The sequence below is a fragment of the Nannospalax galili genome, unplaced genomic scaffold (assembly GCF_000622305.1).
Source record: "Nannospalax galili isolate Female #2095 unplaced genomic scaffold, S.galili_v1.0 scaffold336, whole genome shotgun sequence".
Lineage (NCBI taxonomy): Eukaryota > Metazoa > Chordata > Mammalia > Rodentia > Spalacidae > Nannospalax > Nannospalax galili.
Genome location: NW_008343385.1, coordinates 6,525,100 through 6,544,228, shown reverse-complemented (window position 1 = coordinate 6,544,228; position 19,129 = coordinate 6,525,100). Strand labels below are relative to the sequence as shown.

Genomic DNA, 19,129 nt, shown 5'->3' with positions numbered 1-19,129 from the left:
CACACACACACACACACACACACACACACACATTCTCTCTCTCTCTCTCTCATTCACACACTAAATGTTAAAAAATGTGAAAACTTTCTAAGAGCACCATCTCTCTCTCTCAGCCACCACTAACCTCTGCCTTCTATTACTGCCATTTAGATTCTAATACTTGCTACACAAGTCCAAATGGACTGCAGTGACTCCTGGTTACATGCAAACGTCACTTCTCAGTTTTCCTCCTTTGCTCCCTGTGGGGAAAACATCTCTTGTCTACTTTCATCTTTTCCTGAGAACCTTTCTTTTTGTTTGGTTCTTCCTTACTTAATGTAAGAATAATTTCTTTGCTTTTTTCTCTAGGTAACTGGCAAAATATTTTTATTTTATAGGTTCTTACCAAGTTATTTAGAATATTTTCAAACTCCATTCTTTTTTGAGGTATTTTGTTTTGTTTTCCTCCAAAGCATTAAACCAACTTTTATTTACTCCTAAAGTATTTAAAATTACAAGAGACCTTTACTTACTTGGTTTGGTATTAGCCGTTTCTGGGCCAAGGTCTTGAGATGTCTCATGTATATTTAGAAGAGCTCTACCATCTAGGGGAACGTTGACGTCCTTCAAACCAAAGTGTCTATTTCGCTCATATTCCTTGTACCTATTTTCTTTCTGGGACAGTGATTTCCTATGAGCAATTTTAGTTCTGATCATTTCAGTACTTGAATCTTTCCGGTGACCACTGGTAAAACGTGATAAAGACATCCTGTCAAAAAAGAGAGAAAGAGAAGCCAACTTAAATGAATTTTCATCTTATTATTTAAATTAAGATTTCAAAGCCAGGCATGGCAGCTCACCTATAATATACCAACACTTGGGAGGCACAAGCAGGCAGGTGACTATTAGTTTGAGGCCACTTTGGGCTACACAGTAAGACCTTTCTCAAAAAACCAAAATGAATGACTTACAAAATCCAAAAAAAAAAAAAAATGAATAAATAGATTTCAGTCCATCTCCTATCCTGCTTTAGGGTCCCTTGAAATGAAAATCTTAAAATGCATGATGGAATATGTGAGCAGTAAATATGAAAGTAGAAAAGGTTATTAAAGGACAAAATACTGTGACCTCTTTGGGGGTTCTGAATAGTAAGCCGCTTGGCAGATGAAATGAAGCAGAGAAAAACCATAGTCTAGAATAGACTAGGGATAAGTGGTGCTGGGATCACCACACAGAGCAGAAAAAGACTAATGTTGAGTGAAGTGAAACGGGGGAAAGGACTGCGTACGGAACAGTCTCCTTAATCTTCCCTGGTGACAAATACAGGAACCCTAGAATTTCTTCTCAATTCAAAGCAAAAGTGGGCTGCACGATGGCCAGGTGGCAAAGCAGAGCACCTGCTGCACAAGCATGAGGACCTGATTTCAGATCGTCAGCACCCACAAAAAGCTGGGCACAGCAGAATCTGTCTACGATTGTAGTGACGAAGGAAGCAGACAGGTAGCTCCCTAGAGCTCCTCTGCCAGCCAGCCTAGCTGAATGGATAAGCTCCAGGTTCAATGAGACACTTCGTCTCAAAAAATAAGATGGAGGGGCTGAAGAGATAGTTCAGCAGTTAAGAGCACTTGCTGCTCTTCCAGAGGACCTGAGTTTGATTCCCAGCACCCACATCAGGTGGCTCATAACTGCCTGTTACTTCAGCTCCAGGGGATCTGATGCCTTCCTCTGGCTTCTGTGGGCAACTACACAAACATGGCACACACACACAAATAAAAACCTTAAAAAACCAAACTAGAAAGCAACTAAGGACATATACATAGATAAAAATAGAAATCTTAAAAAACAAAAAACAAAGTGGAGAGCAACTAAGGAAGACACCTGACACTGGCCTCCACCACGTACTCACCCACATGTACACACAGGTACCTGCACCCATACCCCCCACACACATACAGAAGCAAAAACAATCCCAGCAATAGCAATTGGGAGGTTGAGACAGGAGGCTCAATGGGAGGTCAAAGCCAGACTGGGCTACAGAGTTAAATCCTATCTCAAATCCACCTATAACACCCACTCCTAAAATAGCCAAGGCCAGCCTCAGCTATATAGGGTGTATGCTAGACAGATTTAGTTGTCAACTTGACACACCTGGGTTGAGAAAGCCTCGATTGGGGAACTGCCTCCATTGCACTGGCCTGTGGCCATGTCTGTGGGGCTTTTTGATTGCTGAGTGATGGGGAAGGGCCCAGCCCACTGCTGGTGGTGCCACCCCTGGACAGGTAGTCATGTATTGTATAAGAAAGCAGACTGAGCCATGAGCCAGTGGAGCAAACCAGTAAGCAGTGTTCCTCCATGGCCTGTGCTTCAGCTCCTGCCTCCAGGTTCCTGCCCTGAGTTCCCACCCTGAGCTCCCTCGATAAATGATGACCTGGGAGATGTAAGATAAACAGACCCTTTCCTCCCCAAGTTCATACTGGTCAGAATGTTTTGTCACAGCAATTGAAGGCAAACTAGAACAGTTGAAACTGTCTGAGCTACATGAGACCTTGTCTCAATACCCCCTCCATCAAAATAAAGTAAGCAAACAAAACACAAGATGCCTATTGGACATGTAAGGATAATAAATAGGCAGTTGGATATTCAAGATTCAAAGAAAGGAGTTTTTTGAGAAGTCCGTGATGATGCAGATGATAAGGTTATCAGTTTGCTCCATTATTTTTACCCCTGTAAGAAATCCTATTTTGCAATATCCTCTCCTTAGAAAGTTCTCTGATAATATATTCAAGCAAAACAGGGGAGAAGGACAATAAAGACAATCTTATGATTTTCAAATCTAAGTGGAAAGTTTGAAGGACCACCTATGCACCTACAGTGAACTGCCAAGTCCAACTAGAGAAAGAAATGGCTCTCCAAATCACAGTTAACAATAATACAAAGTCAGACACGGTGGCACACACTTATAATACCAGCCTTTGGGAGATAGAGGCAGGAGGATCTGGAGTTTAAGATCATCCTTGGCTACACACTCATTCAAGGCTAACCTGGGCTACATGAGGCCCTGTCTCCTAAAAAAATCAAATAGGAAGAAAAGTTAACTAGAGGTTTAAAAAAAAAAGTTACAGGGCATGGTGGTACATGTCTTTAATTCAAGCACTCAGGAGGCAGATCTCTCTGATTTAAGATCTCTGGTCTATATAACCATACTCTAATAGCACACTTCCATCATCAAACAAGCAATTGATTTTTCAGTGGACACAAGAAGCAGATCCTCCAAGTCAATCAAATTCTGAATCTATTTGCCTGGAGACAGCATTTAAACACTACAGGTTAAAGGCTACCAAGGGGTTGCCAACTGTCAGTCAATTCATCAGTGCATAAAAGACTTACCACTTAGAAGGGTCAGAATTTTAGGAGTTGCACACTAAAGCAACAGGGGCAAAGACCAAATACACATTTCACAATATCACAAGTACAATATATATACTGGATAGCTTCGGTTGTCAATTTGATACACCTAGAACAAGGGAAAAGCAATTGGGAAATTGTCCTCTATGGGACTGGCCTGTGGGCCTGTCTGTGAAGTATTCTCTTGATTGTAGAGTGATAACGAGGACCCACCCCACTGTGGGCGATGCCATCCCTGGGCAGGTGGTCCTGTGTTGTATAAGAAAGCAGGTTGAGAATGGGCCAGGGGAGCAAGTCAGTAAGCGGCATTACTCCCAGTGGTCTGTGGTCAGTTCCTGCCTCCAGGGTCCTAACTTGGCTCCCCTCCATGATGAACTAGTAGCTGTAAGTTGAAATAAACCCTTTCCTCCCCAACGTGCTTTTGGTTGGTGTTTCATTACAGCAACAGAAGAGGCAAACAAGAACAATATACTTTTCAACAAGAACTAGTAAAAAGTCCACAAAACCCATCTCCAGACTGAAAAAAGTAGTTGGCATGAAAAAAAAGCAACATATGAAATGTTTTTAAACATTAACATAGTGTAAGGGAAGACTAGTCTAACCTAGAAGCCAAGACCTTCTCTCAAGAGCCCAGAAGTGGCAATGGACTGCTTTTCGCGGAGACTGTCATTTGTTACCTCCTGTAAGTATTAAGTTGTTAAATCTTATAGGAAAGCTAAATAAGGCTTATATTATTTTTAAATACTGGGAGGAGGGCGAGGGCGCGCGCGTGAAAGCGGGCTGGCATTAAAGACGTGTTCGATCATCGCCCTAGAAGGTAACTACTGTAATCGCCATTGTGCAGATGGGCAAATCAGCTGCCCACATCAGCACATCTGTGGTCTGTCTGCTGTTTTATTTCTAGAAGGCGTTCGTCTCGCGGGCCTGGAGACTCTGCCCAGGCGCTTCCACCACGTCCAGAAGGAGCTCGGGGAACTGACGTCAAACGAGAAGCCCTGGGCCGCCAGGAAGGCCAGCGAGGCCAGGCGCCCAAGCGCAGAGCTCGGGAGCCGCCGCCAGCGCCGCGCGGCCTCCCCGGCCCTTCTCAGCCCGTCCCCGGAGGCCGGCCGGCGTCTCCCCCGCATCCCACCGACCTGAAACTCCTTGGAGCGCGAAGACCCCACCAGCTCAACGCAGAGAAACCTCTCCAGCGAACGACCGCCGCCAGGTCCCAGCACGAACGCCCACAAGCCGAGCCTGCGCAGAATTCAAACTTCCCGCACCCAGCTTCTGATTGGAGGAGCTTTAACCAACACTTCCGGGGAAAAGCTCCGTCCCTTCCCCTCCGATGAGCCTGGCGATAGGTTGGCTGTGTGCGATATTTGAATTGATTGAAAGGTGGAGGGATGGTTCAGGGGACCTTGTGAGGGTGGAAAATGGGCTGAACTCGGGATGTGCCTAGTCCGAGTGGAGAGGGCGTGAGCCGGGGTGGGACGTCTCCTCGCATGGGCGGCCTCCGGGTAGGCCGAGTCATATATATTCATATATACGTATATATTCATACACATATACATACATTTATATGATTGACAGGCTGGAGATGCAGGTCAGTTGGTAGAGTGCTTGTCTAGCATGCATGAAGCCCTGGATTTGATCCCCAGCACCATATAAACTAGGTTTGGTGGCACACACCTGTAATCCCAGCACTAGGGAGGTGGAGGCAGGAGAATCAGAAATTCAAGGTCATCGTTAGCTGCGTAATCAGCTTCGGCTACGTGAGCTTCGGATATATATATATATATATGTATATGTATATGTATATATATATGGTAAAGCATAACATATGGAAAGAATGTAACATTGCATGTATAAATACTTGTCACCCCTGGGAAGGGGGAACCTCAATTGAAGAATACCCTTCATCAGACTGGCCTGTGATCATGTCTGTGGAGTATTTTCTTAATTGCTTATTGATGTAGAAGGGCACAACCCAAGGTGAGCAGTGTGACCCTAGGTAGGTGGGCTCTTGCCCTGGCTTCTCTTGAGGAAGCACTGTAACCTGGAAGTCAAATAAACCCTTTCTTCCCTAAGTTGATTTTGGTCAGTGTTTTATCACAGCAACAGAAAGCAAACTAGAACACCCATACATATGTGCAAATACACAGATGTACATATACACATAAAATTTTAAAAACCTTTTTTTAAAAAAAACATCCCTTTACTTGGATGAGTTTTCTGCATCTCTGTTTCATTATCCACCTGATAAAATTATTGGGAGGAGTTGGGTATTGTGACCAAGAGCTTTAATCCTAGCACTTGGGAGCTGAGGCAGGAGAATTATAAATTTGATGCCAGCCTGGGTTACTGAGTGGAGACACCCTGCCTCAAAAAAAAAAAAAAAGTTAGGAGGATTAAATGAGATAATTCATTCCAGTTCTTCCAACTGAGATGCTGACATAGTAAAATTATTGTGTCTTCTACGAGATCAACTTCTGAAGAGCAATAGAAAGGGGGAAAAGCCAAGTCATGAGGTAAACACCAAGATATCAAGGTAATAAACAAACAAAAATCAGGACTGGAAAGAAGGCTCAACAGTTAAGAGCATGTACCCTCTTCCAACACTCACATCAGTTAGCTCACAACTACTGAAATTCCAGCTCCAAGGGAATTCAATGACTCTGGCCTCCTTGGGCACCTTCACACACATGTACCTACAAACACACATACATATAGTTAAAAAAATAAATCTTGGACTGGAAAGATAACTTAGTGGTTAAGATTACTGGATGCTCTTGCAGAGGACCCAGGTTCCATTTCCAGCACCCAAAAGACGGCTAAAAACCATCCATAACTCCAGTTCCAGGAGATCTGATGACCCTCTTCCGGCATTTCATGACACATGTGCACAAACACACATAAAGGTGATACACTCATACACATAAAATATTTAAAAAATATCTTTAAAAAATTTTATTTTTATTTTATGTGTATGTGTGTATCGCCTGCATGTATGTAGGTGCACCCGTGTCGTTCAAATGCCAGAGGAGGACAGATGAGGCTGTCAGATCCCCTGGAACTGGAGTTAAGGACAGTTGTTAGCCTCCATGTGTGTGCTGGGATCTGAACCGGGTCTTCTGCAAGAACACTCAGTGTTCTTAACTGCTGAGCCATCTCTCCAGCTCTCCCCCACTCAAAAATAATCTTTTTTTTTTTGGTCTTTTTGAGACAGGGTCTTCCTGTAGCCCGAGCTGGCCTGGATTTGCTATGGAGACCAGACTGGCTTCGAACTCCCAGAGATCCGCCTGCCTCTGCCTCCCGAGTGCTGGGATTAAAGGCGTGTGCCACCACGCCAGGCAAAATAATAATATCTTTTTAAAAAATCTGAGGCAATGCAGCTGAATTGACCTTGTGTTTGTAACACCATAGATATCCTGGGGCTGTAAGCAGTGGGAGGACAGGATAGGAAAGCAATTATAAGAGTTTGGCCTTTGCTTTTCCCTGCCAATTCCTTGGTGCAAACTGTGCCTGCTCTTATACAATGAGAAAAATAAAAGCAAATAATGTTATATTTGCAGTTGTTTAAAAATGCAAAATTCAGCCAGGGGGTGGCACACGCCTTTAATCCCATCACTCAGGAGGCAGAAACAGGCGGATCTCTGTGAGTTCAAGGCCAGCCTGGTCTACACTGCAAGTGCCAGGCCAGCTGGGGCTACAGGGAGACCCAGTCTTAAAAAGACAACAACAAAAAAGCTAAGTTTGGAGCCAGACATGGAAGAAGACACCTATCAATCCCAGCATTTCGGAGGTAGAGGCAGGAAGATCAGAAGTTTAAGGTCAGTCTTGGCTGTGTAAGGGGTTTGAAACCAGTCTAGACTGCACGAGATTCTGTCTCAAAAGTAGATGAATAGGGTCAGGCATGGTGGTGCATACCTTTAATCTCAGCACTACTGGAGCTACAGGGCCTACAGGAAGATCTTATCTCAAAAAACCCAAAAATAAATAAATAGGGTAAAGCCCAGATGGCTCAGTGGGTAAAGGCCCTTGAGGCCAAGCCTGACCATGTGGGGTTGGTTCCCAAAATCCATGTGGTAGGAGAGAATCCACTCCCTAAATTGAAGGACACATTAAATTAATTAATTAATATGAAAATATAAATAGGGGCCCTACCCTCCCTGGGAAACTATTGATGGATACGTAGGCTATAGAATCACTGTCTTAACTTTCTTAACTTGTATACTCACTGGTGAGCCCACAAAGTGCCAATGATAGTTCCACATCCATGGTCACACAGAAGGCCTTGGTTCAATTTAGAGCAGTGGGGAGGGTGTCACAAAACAAAATAAAAAGACATGGATCTGGGAAAGAGAGTTGTTAGGAGGGAGGGTTGAAGGGGTGGGAGTAATCAGAATACATTATATACATGTATGAAATTAAAGAATAAATTAATAAAATGAATGAATAAATAAAAATAATTAAAATGCTAAGATCAAAGGAAAAAGAAAACATTTTTTATTTTTTATTTATTTTTAGTCTTTTTGAGACAGAGTCTCCCTACTGTAGCTACAGCTGGCCTAGAACTTGATAGGTAGACCAGGCTGCCTCTGCCTTCTAAGTGCTGGGATTAAAGGTGTGCAAGCCCAGTCATATTTAATTTTTAAAGAAATAGTGAACAAACCTGGGGATATAGCTTAGTTGGTAGAGCATTTGCCTGCCTTCGGTTCAACCTCAAGTACCCAAAAGAACAAAAAAAAGCATAGAAAAAGTTGGAATGGGATCACAGTTGAGCCAGGTGTAGTGGCGCACACGTTTAATCCCAGCACTCGGGAGGCAGAGGTAGGTGGATCTCTGTGAGTTCAAGGGTCAGTCTGGTCTACAGAGTGAGTTCCAGGTCAGCTGGAATTACAGGCAGACCCTGTCTCAAAAAGAACCCCCCCCAAACAAAACTATAATAGAAAACGTTTCAAGTATATAAATATGGTAGATTTAAAATGCTAATAAAGTAACAGCAGATACCTTTTATTTAAAATCCTAGATATATGCTGTTCACAAAGCACTGTTAGTGGCAGGGGGAGGTGGTATATACTATAGCAAATACCAACCAAAGGAAAACTGGAGGTGGGTGTGTCGCTATGTGCCTGAAATCATAGCTAAGGAGGAGACTAAGGCAGGGGGACCTTGAGTTTAAGGCCAGCCTGGGCTATGAGACACTGTCTCAAACAAAATAGTTAGAGATGAAAAGCGTTGTATGCAGAGATAAAAGGTTTGATTTGCCAAGCTAGGGCAATTTGAAACATGTATGCATCTAATGAAATAACAGTAGCTTAAGTTAAAAAAGTTGAGAAATTTCATCATTATTGTGAAAGATTGTATTGTTCATTTTCTATTACTATAATGAACTTTCTGAGGCTGGATAATCTGTAAAGCAAAGAGGTTTGTTTATCTCCCAGCTTTGGAGACTGAAAGTCCTAACAGCAAGTAGCACTGGCTCTGGTCAGAGTCCCTCTGGTCTATGTTACCTCATGACTTGATGGCACTGTGGTTGGAGTGCGTACAAAAAGGAGAGCTCACAGGGTGCAACAGGAAATCAGAGAGAGAGAGAGAGAGAGAGAGAGAGAGAGAGAGAGAGAGAGAGAGAGACTAACTAGAGATAAATCCCCAGAGAGCTACGTTAAGCCCTTCAAAGGGGATAATCTCAGTGACCTAACAGCCCCCTACCCCTTAAATCACACATTTAAGCTATATCCAAACTATAACAAATTTAACATACATCTCATGGACTACATGGACAATACTTCGGCAAGTATACATAGAAAATGTGAAGTAAACAATCAAAAATGAACACACTTGAAGAAACGTACAACAATAAGAGAACCCACGTTTTTCAACAGCACAGATGGGAAAGTTGCAAATGATCAAACACTAGACCAGGACAAAAGTACCAACGAGCTTTAAGAACAGATATTAATTAAGTTAGAAATTAAGACTAAGAGGATAAATTTAAAATCCATTAAGTGACTGTTAATTTGAAGAAGAAATTGCAGTGAAGAATTTTAAATGCCTAGAATTAATTGAAAATTCATATCATGCAAATTAAAACTGGTAGAAGGGGCCGGAGAGATGGCTCAGATGGTTAAGAACACTTGCTGCTCTTCTCTGAGGACTGGAGTTCGAATCCCAGCACCCATATCATGGGGCTCAAAAACACCTGTAACTATAGCTCCAAGGGATCCAACTCCTTCATTTGACCTCTGCAGGAACCCATACCCGCCACATGGCCATAGACACACAGACACACAGACACACACACACACACAAAATAAATAAATAAAAAATAAAAATAAATCTTTCAGGCTAGAATAGTAAAGGCATATCAGGTAAAGGCACTTGCCAGTAAGCCTGACAACCTGAATTTGATCTTCAAAACCCATATGATAGAAAACTGACTCCCACAAGTTGTCCTCTGACCTGCACACACAAAATATTTGAAAAATGTAGGATACAGTACATGTAGTATTTGAGGGAAATGTTGTTTTCAATGTTTATATTAGAAAGGAAGAAAGTCTTCAAATAAATGAAATATGTCTTTAAATTTTTTTATTACATTCTCTGTCTCTCTGTCTCTTTGTGTGCGTGTGTGTGTGTGAGAGAGAGAGAGAGAGAGAGAGAGAGAGAGAGAGGGAGGGAGAGAGAGAGGTTTGTGCCATGGTATTTATGTAGATAGAAGTCAGAGGGCAACTTCTCCATCTGTAGTCTCCTTCCACCATGTGGATTTCAGGGATCAAATCAGGTCATAAAGCTTGGCGGCAATCACTCTTACATGCTGAGCCATCCTCAGTGGTGCCTATGTGTCTTTCTTACAAAATTAGAAAAACAGATGGGCGTGATGGTGCATGACAGTAATCCCAGCACCTGAAAGGTGGAGGCAGGGGAACCAGGAATTCAAGGTTATCTTTGGCTACTTAAGTTCAAGGCAAGCCTAGACTACATGACACTCTGTCTCTGAAAATCAAAAAGAAGAGAAGAGGACTGGAGAGATGGCTCAGTGGTTAAGAGCACTGGCTGCTCTTGCAAAGGACCCAGGTTTGGATTTTAGCACTCACATGGTAGCTAACAACCATCTGTAATTCCAATTCCAGGGAGTGTGATGCCCTCTTCTGGCCTCTATGGTCATTGCATGCATGTGGTACACAGACATGCATGCAGGCAAAACACTCACACATACATATAAAATAAAAATAAGGGCCTGGTGTGGTGGCGCACACCTTTAATCCCAGCACTTGGGAAGCAGAGGCAGGCGGATCTCTGTGAGTTCAAGGCCAGCCTGGTCTGCATAGTGAGTTCCAGGACAGCTGGGGCTACAGGGAGACCCTGTCTCAAAAAGACCAAAAATAAACAAACAAACAAACAAATAAATAAATAAATAAAATTTGAAAAGGAAGAAAAAATTTGGAAAACAGCTGGACATGACTATACACACCTGCAATCCCAGCACCGGGGGGCTAAGTAGTAGGACAGTGAGTTGAGGCCAACCTGAGTTATATAGTGAGACCCTGTCTCAAAAAAACAAAAACCAACCAACCAACCAACCAAACAAGTAAAAACAATTTTAAAAAAGATAATGAAGGCCTTGAATATCTTCTGGCCTCTACTGGTACCTGCACACACATGGGGGTAAACTCATACAGACACACACTCAGATAAAAAAAATACACTACTCCTTGCAGTGTATTCTGATCTTTTCTATGTAGGTCCTGGGAATCAAACCCTGATCCTCTGCAAGAGCAGACATTACTCTTTTTTTTTCCTTTTTTGGGGGGAGGGTCTTTTGGGATTAAAGACTTGCACTACTATGCCCGACAGGAGCAGACATTACTCTTAACTGCCGAGATATCTCTCCAGCCCTGTCTATTCCTTTGCTTTAAATAAAGTTTCCTTGCTATTATTGGTGTGTGTGTGTGTGTGTTTGTGTGTGTATGTGAGAGAGAGAGAGAGAGAAATGAATGAATGAATGAGAATATGGAAGAACAGAAAGAAGTTACTATGGTCTGGATAACTGTTCCCCAAACACCCATGTGTTAAAGGGCATGGTCCCACTGTGGTAATACTGGAAATTGGGAGAACATTAAAGAGGTGTGTTTGTTGGAACTTACAGTCCCTTCATTCCTTTTTCTCCTGCTTTTCAGACACCATAAGGTGAGCAGCTTACTACAGCATCAGTTCCCTACCTGAACATCCTGCCTGGACAAATGCCCATAAGTCATGAATATGCCTGACCATTATGTACTGGAAACTTTTTAAATGATGAGCCAAAAATAAACCTTTCCATTTAAATTTTGATTATCTCAGGTATTTTGTTATATTAATGGGAAGCTGACTAACACACCATAGAAATACATAGCAAAGATATAACAGAAGAATCAAAAACGTTAATGCAACTCTCATAGTTTCTCTTTAAAATCATATTGATTCCTCTTTTTCATAAAATATGAAGTCAATGTAGGGTGTTTTTTTTTTTTTAACATTAGAGTAGTATTTACTGGGTTGTGGTGGCGTATACTGTAATCCTATGTACTTGAGGTTTTGACCTTGAACCCCTAATCCTCCTGCCTCTACCTCCCAAGTGCTAGGAGGTATATACCACCATGCATGGCTTTGTTGTTAAAGTATTTTAATTAGGAATAGGGGAATTTATGCTTATATTTATTGCTTATAAATAGTAAATTTGTACTGTTTATTCAAAATTATGAATTAGATTCTTTTGACACAGTTTTTCTTAAACATGTTTCCTGATTGTGGAGTAATTCTTTCTTTCTTTTTGTGTGGACAGGTACTAGGGGTTGAACCTGGGCCACAGACATAGTAGGTAAGTGGTCTACCCCTGAGCTAATGGACTTTCAATCTCTTTATCTTGTTTTGAGACAAGGTCTCAATGTGTTGCTCAGGCTGACCTCTTGTCTCAGCCTAAATAGCTGGGGTCAAGGGATGTGTTGCCATATTAGGCTTAATTATTTATTTTTAAAAATTTTAATTATATTTTGGGCTAGAGAAGTGGCTCAGCAGTTTTTGCAGAGGACTGGGGTTTGGTTTCCAGTACCTACATGGCAGCTAACAACCATCTGTAATTCCAGTTCCAGAGGACCCAATGCCCTCTTCTGGTGTCTGTGGGCATTGCACATATGTGGTGCACCTACATACATGTAGGTAAAACACCCATACACATAAAATAAAAAGAAATAAAAGTTTCAAGAAAGAAGATGTGGAGAAGAGGTAATAATGCCACTTAAAATGTAGAATTCTGCTGGTATTGTGGCACATGCCTTTAATCTCAGCACTTGGAAGGTGATGACAGGCAGATCTCTGTGAAATCAAGGCCAGCCTGATCTACATAGCAAATTCTAGGCCAGCTGGGGCTACAGGTAAACCCTTTCTCAAAAAATAAAAAACAAAACAAAACAAACAAACCCAAAGAAGTAGAATTCCATTATTATGTATTTAAAGGAAAATTAATATATATAAAAGGGGAACTGCTGCAAGACAGTGATTTCCTATGTGGCCTGGGAATTTTGCCAATATCATAACTACAACATTTAATTCAGGTGTAAACTGGGTTTTGAAAACAGCTTGGCAGTATGTGCCAAGAACTGTAGATACTTCACAGCCTTTTTGACCCCAAAATGCCATAACTGATGATTTCTCACAAAATCAAATACCTGAAGATGTTTGCCAGCTTCTTGACAATGAAAAACTGGAAACAATTTAAATGCCAACAGTCGGGAAATGGTTCAGTTAAGAGCCTAATCTATTTGATGGCTCATTATGCAACCACCAAAAAGAATAACTATTAAGGCCAGATAACAACATAGGAAAATGCATGATATAGTGTTAAAACTACATCGTTCACTGTTGAAAAAGTAAAAAGGAATAAACCAAAATTGTAGTGGCTACATTATTATGGTGAAAGACAAGATGTTTTCTTTTTTCTCCTCTCTTCAAAATGTATAATAGTGGGCTGGAGATGGAGCTCAGTTATAGAATACTTGCCTAGAGTGCAGTAGCCTCTGCCCACCTCTTCCCATTTCCCCACCTCCCCCCATTTTCCCACCTCCCAAAAAACATTTAATAATAAGGTCCTGTCAATTTGCAATTAGGAGGTAAATTATTACCACAGCGCTGATCAAGGAAGGTCATAATAGGAAGCTTGGAGATGAGATTGCTATGTTCTTACAAAGTTTGGGAAGTGGGGCAAATAGTTCCTCTACCTCAGTTACTGGAGCCATTTTAATTCTCTGAAAAGGTATTAACTAGATGATAAAGAGCGGCAAGTGGGGTTGGGTGGGAGGTGGTTCCAACAACTCACAATTAGACAAACTGTAGCATTGATTTGTTTATCCATTTCCTGATGTGTATTTTTGTTTATTAGAGAACCTATGGAATTTAGATAATTGGTTTTCTAACGTTTGAGTCTTTTTGTAGAACTAGTTTCAACATCTACTGAGCCATACAAAGTTCCAAGTACAGTTTAAACTTTGGAGAGCTGATGGATAAATGTGCTGGTTGCAAAGCCAACCACCTGAGCTCTATCCCAGGACCCACGCGATGGAAGGGGAGAACCAACTCTTGCAAGTTGTCCTTTGACATAACACTCATGCACCATGGCACCCCTAGCCCAAACACACACGCACACACACACACACACACACGAGAGAGAGAGAGAGAGAGAGAGAGAGAGAGAGAGAGAGAGAAGAGAGAGAGAGAAAAGAGAGAATAAATTATAAAAAAGCTTTGGATAACATAGGTAAGTATGATATAGTCACAGTCCTTGGGCATAAAAAATTCTAATAGTAAAATTGTAAGCAAGCTTTTGTTGTTGTTTTGTTGTTGTTGTTGTTGTTGTTGAGACAAGGTTTCTCCAGACAGTCCAAGCTTACCTTGAACTCACAATCCTGCCCCAGCCTCCTGGGTAGATTACTCAAATGTGTAATAATGGGCTAGAAATGGAGCTTAGTTATAGATCTGACACCCTCTTCTGACATCTGCAGGCACTGCATGCACAGGTGCATGTACATATATTTGACCAAAGCACTCATACACATAAAATAAAGATTGACTATTTTTAAAAAAGACTGAAAAATATCCATGATAGATTGGTGGCTCATGCCTGTAATCCCAGCACCTAGGAGACTGAGGAAGGAAGGTTGGTACCACTTTGAGGCCAGCTTGGGCTACATAGCAAGTACTAGGCCAGCTAGGGCTACAGTGCCCTGCCCCAAACAACAGCAGCAACGACAAACCCCAAACCAAAAAGAATTATTGAGTGGTGTCAAAATAATGATCATTTTAATTTTTTTAAAATTTTTTCATTCAAAAAATTTTTATTTATTTATTTTTTATTTTATGTGTATTCATGTATTGCCTGCATGTAGGTAAATGCACCTGTGTCATGCAATGCCCAGGGAGGTCAGAAGAGGCTGTCGGATCCCCTGGGACTGGAGTTAGGGACAGTTGTTAGCTGCCATGTGGGTGCTGAGATTCGAACCTGAGTCTTCTGCAAGAACAACCATTTGTGACCTTTGGTCCCTCTGTTGCATGAGGGAGATGAAATTATTTCTAGTTACAGTCATTATTTATTTGGGTGTTTGTATGTGCATGCCACGGTGTGTGTATGTGTAGAGGTCAGAGGACAGCTCCTAGGGATTGGTTTTCTCCTTCCATTTTGTGGGTTTCGGGAATCAAACTCAGGTCTTCAGACTTGGTGGTGAGTATCTTTATTCATTGGGCCATCTTGTAGGGTAAAGAAAAAAAATTTAAATAAAACATTCAATTATGGGCTGGGGTGATGGCTTAGCAGGTGTGCTGGATAGCTTTAGTGTCAACTTGACACACCTGGGTTGAGGGAGCCTCAATTGGGGAACTGCCTTCATTGGACTGGCCTGTGGCCATGTCTATGGGGCACCTTTTTGATCGTTGGGTGATGTGAGAGGGCCCAGCCCACTGTGGGTGGTGCCACCCCTGGGCTGGTGGGCCTGTGTTGCATATGAAGGCAGGCTGAGCAGGGGCCAGGGGAGCAAGTCAGTAAGAAGCACTCCTCCATGGCCTGTGCTCCAGCTCCAGCCTCCAGGTTCCTGCCCTGAGTTCTTACCTTGGGTCTCTAATGAACTGTGACCCAGGAGATGTAAGCTGAATAAACCCTTTCCTCCCCAAGTTGGTAGTGGTCAGAATGTTTTGTCATAGCAATGGAGAAACAAACTAGGACAGCAGGTAAAGATAGCTACCACTAAATCTGAGTTGGATACCTGGGACCCACATGGTGGAAAGAACAAACTGTAAGTGATCACCACATGTGTGTTGTGGTGTGCATGGCTACACATACATACACATATACATACAAATAAAAAAAGAAATGCGATAAAACTTAAAAATATTCAAGTCAAATGTGTGGTATATACCAGTGATTCCCAACACATGGGAGGCTGAGGCAGGATGATTGAGATCTCCATGCCAGCTTGAGTTCCAAACTATCCTGGCCAGGTGTGGTGGCGCATGACTTTAGTCCCAGAACTCTGGAGGCAGAGGCAGGTGGATCTCTGTGAGTTCAAGGCCAGCCTGGTCTACATCGCGAGTTCTAGGCCAGCTGGGACTACAGGGAGACCCCCCCCCACAGAAAACCCATCCTGAACTATATAGAAATACTTTGTTTCAAATTCGAAAATTAGATTACAAAAAAGTAGAAATAATATTCAAATTTATAGTCCATAAGATTACTCAATAAAATAGAAATAAAAGGAATTCTATGTTCCAACGTATTCTATTATAAGAATACAAAAAACATAATTTTTTTACATTTAATGTGTGTGTGTGTGTGTGTGTGTGCGCGCGCGCGCATTTATGGGCATGTGCCATGGTGCACATGTAAAGGTCAGAGAACAACTTTCAGGAGTTAATTCTCTCTTTCCCCCGTGTGGGTTCCAGGGATTGAACTCAGGTTGTCAGCCTTGTTGGGAAGTGCTTTTGCCCACTGAGCCATCTCACCAGTCCCACAAAGAACGTTTCTATCTATTATTTAATGACAGTTTCTTGTAGTTTTGAACAGAGGCATAAAATGGCTCAGGGACTGCATTGATAAAACTAGAATACTTCTTTCAGTAAGAGTGAAAATGCTTGGCTTGCATTTTTCTCTCCACTGGAACACATGCTGTTGAAAATGTAACTTTACACAAAAGTCCTCCATAATGGTGCGCGTGCGCACACGCACACACACACACCTTAAAAGCAGAGTAGAACATTGCAGTGTCAGCAGGAGCATTATAAATGACCCAAGTTTGATCCCCAGGACCCACATAGTGCAGGCACATATGCATCCCTCCCCCACATCAGATATATAGATAAATTTAGGGGGAAAAAAGAATGCCGAGGGCTTGGATGGTGGCTCAGTGGGTAAAGTGCTAGCTGTTCAAACTCACAAAGATGTGAGTTTGGACGCCCAGGTCCTATGTAAAGACCAGGTGTGGAGGTGCTTGTAACCCCAGTGCTGGGGGCTGGAGACAGGTGAATCTCTGGGGCTCACTGGCCAACTAGTCTAGCTGAAAAGGTGAACTTTGGGTTCAGTGAGAGACTGTGTCTCAAAAAGTAAGGTGGAGAATGTTAGAGGAAGATACAAAGTTGACCTCTGCCCTCCTTGTACACACATACAGGTGGGCGCACGTTTTATGTGCATAAGAACCCTTTCCTCATCATATAGTTACTCCCATCACCCTTGCCTAACTTACCTCTCACTCCTCTCCCCTAAACTTCTATTTTCATTACGTCGATCAGGATGCAGTATGAGCCTCAGCCATCTGCCCATTCTTCAAGTTTTGTATTTTGTGTGACTCAGGTGTGTATGTACCTAATTAATATGGGCATTCTCCTCTTAATCTGTCTTGTGTCAATTTAATTTGCAGATTAGCCAGAGAACTGAGAGGGAACTGGTTCTCTATAGTCATAGATCTGAGCTGTCCAACATGGTTGCCACCAAGCCCATGAGGTCAACGAGTACCTGAGATGCAGCTAATGTAACTAAGGAACTGAGTTTAATTTTATTTATCTTTTTAAGTTAATTTTATTTTATAATTTATTTTGTTTTTGAGACAATCCTAACAATATAACTTAGACTGACCTGGAACTCACTCTTCTTTGTTGTGTTGTTGTTGTGCTGTATCTAGGGCCTCTCACATGCTAGGCAAGTGCTGAACCACTAATCTATATCTCTAGCACCAACTCCCAGGCTGGCCTTGATTTCACAATTCTTACATCTTAGCCTGAGGCTGGGATTACAAACGTGCACTACCAAACCTGGTTTAGGAACTCAATCTTGAAATTTGCACTTGTTTTTTTATTGAGACAGGGTTCATTCTGTGGACCTGGCTGGCCTGGTATTCACTATGTAGTTCAAGCTGGCCTTAAAATCATGGTATCCCCCTGTCTCAGTCCTCTCTCTCATCCTCGAGTCTGTGTTATGGCACTTGATTCTAAATTTGCTTTTTGTTGTTATTGCTTGTTTGTTTTTAAGACAGGTCTTATGTAGCCCAGGTTTACTTTGAATTTGCTATATAGCTGAAGATGATCGTGAACTCCTGATCCTCCCACCTCCAACTCCTAAGTAGTGGGATTACAGCATGTGTCACCATACCTGGCACTAAAATTTCCTTTTTAATAAATTTGAGCTGAAAACTGGTACTCAATTCAGCTACTGGAGAATTCTTCTGTTTGGAGCAATTGGGGTATGTGAATATGCTATTCAGCTATGAATGTTCTAAATATGAAGCAAATATTCCAATGAAAATCTTGTTAACTCAAAACTCCTGAGATAGAATGAGCTCTGAACCAAAAGGATTTGTTGAGTCACTGTGTTAGGTATGGAGTTAGGTATTAACAGGCTTGGAGGTCATTAGGGATGCTACAAGCCCTTTCTCCTAAACAGCAGATTGAAAAACCAAGAAGTGACTGCAGGAATCTGATTACAGGTCAAAAGAATGAGATCCAAAGTCAAACAATAAAACTATAAACAAACAACAACAAACCCCAGAATGCTAAATTTTGTTTGTTCAAATTTCTTTTTTATAGCACTAAATTATTATTTTTTTATTTCTCTAGTCTTTATAATGAGGAAAGGGGATAGTGTAATTTAAACAAACTTTTTACTGTTTTACTATGTAATTCTGCTGGCCTGGAACTACCTGGAACTACTTGGATCTGCCTGTGTCTGCCTGTCAAGCATAGGGATTAAAGATGCCACCACAATGGGCAGCAAACTTTTTTGTTTGGTTGGTTTCTTGGTCTTTTTGAGACAGGGTCTCTCTGTAGCCCTGTAGCCCAAACTGGCCTGGAACTCACTATGTAGACCACGCTGGCCTTGAACTCATAGATATCCGCCTGCCTCTGCCTCCGGAGTGCTAGGACTAAAGACATGTGCCATCACACCCGGCTGCAAAACTATTTTTATTTTATTTTATTTTGTATTTTTATTTTTTTATTCTTTTTAATTTTCTTATTTAAATAAATGAGAATTTCATACACGCATATAAGGTGTTTTGATCAAATCCACACCCACTCCCTCCCCTCCAGCTCCTCCCCTATCTCTCCATCACTTTTTTTTCTGATAACTTCACGTACTCTTTCTTCTTTTTAACAAGGGCTCAGATTTATACAGACTTTGGAAGAGCCTAAGACAATTCCCCACCACCTGCATAATAGCTCTACATCGTCATTGTTCCCCAGTCATACACTT

General features: G+C 41.9%; 1 protein-coding gene across 1 annotated transcript in view; it reads right to left on the bottom strand.

Annotated features, from left to right (window-relative positions):
- Dlgap5 (DLG associated protein 5) overlaps positions 1 to 747 on the bottom strand; it is a 56,378-nt gene extending 55,631 nt beyond the window's left edge. The window contains exon 1 of the mRNA XM_008839589.2: positions 513 to 747. Coding sequence (XP_008837811.1) covers positions 513 to 747 — 235 coding nt within the window. The remainder of the gene's footprint in view (positions 1 to 512) is intronic.
- Between the last annotated feature and the right edge of the window lie 18,382 nt (positions 748 to 19,129).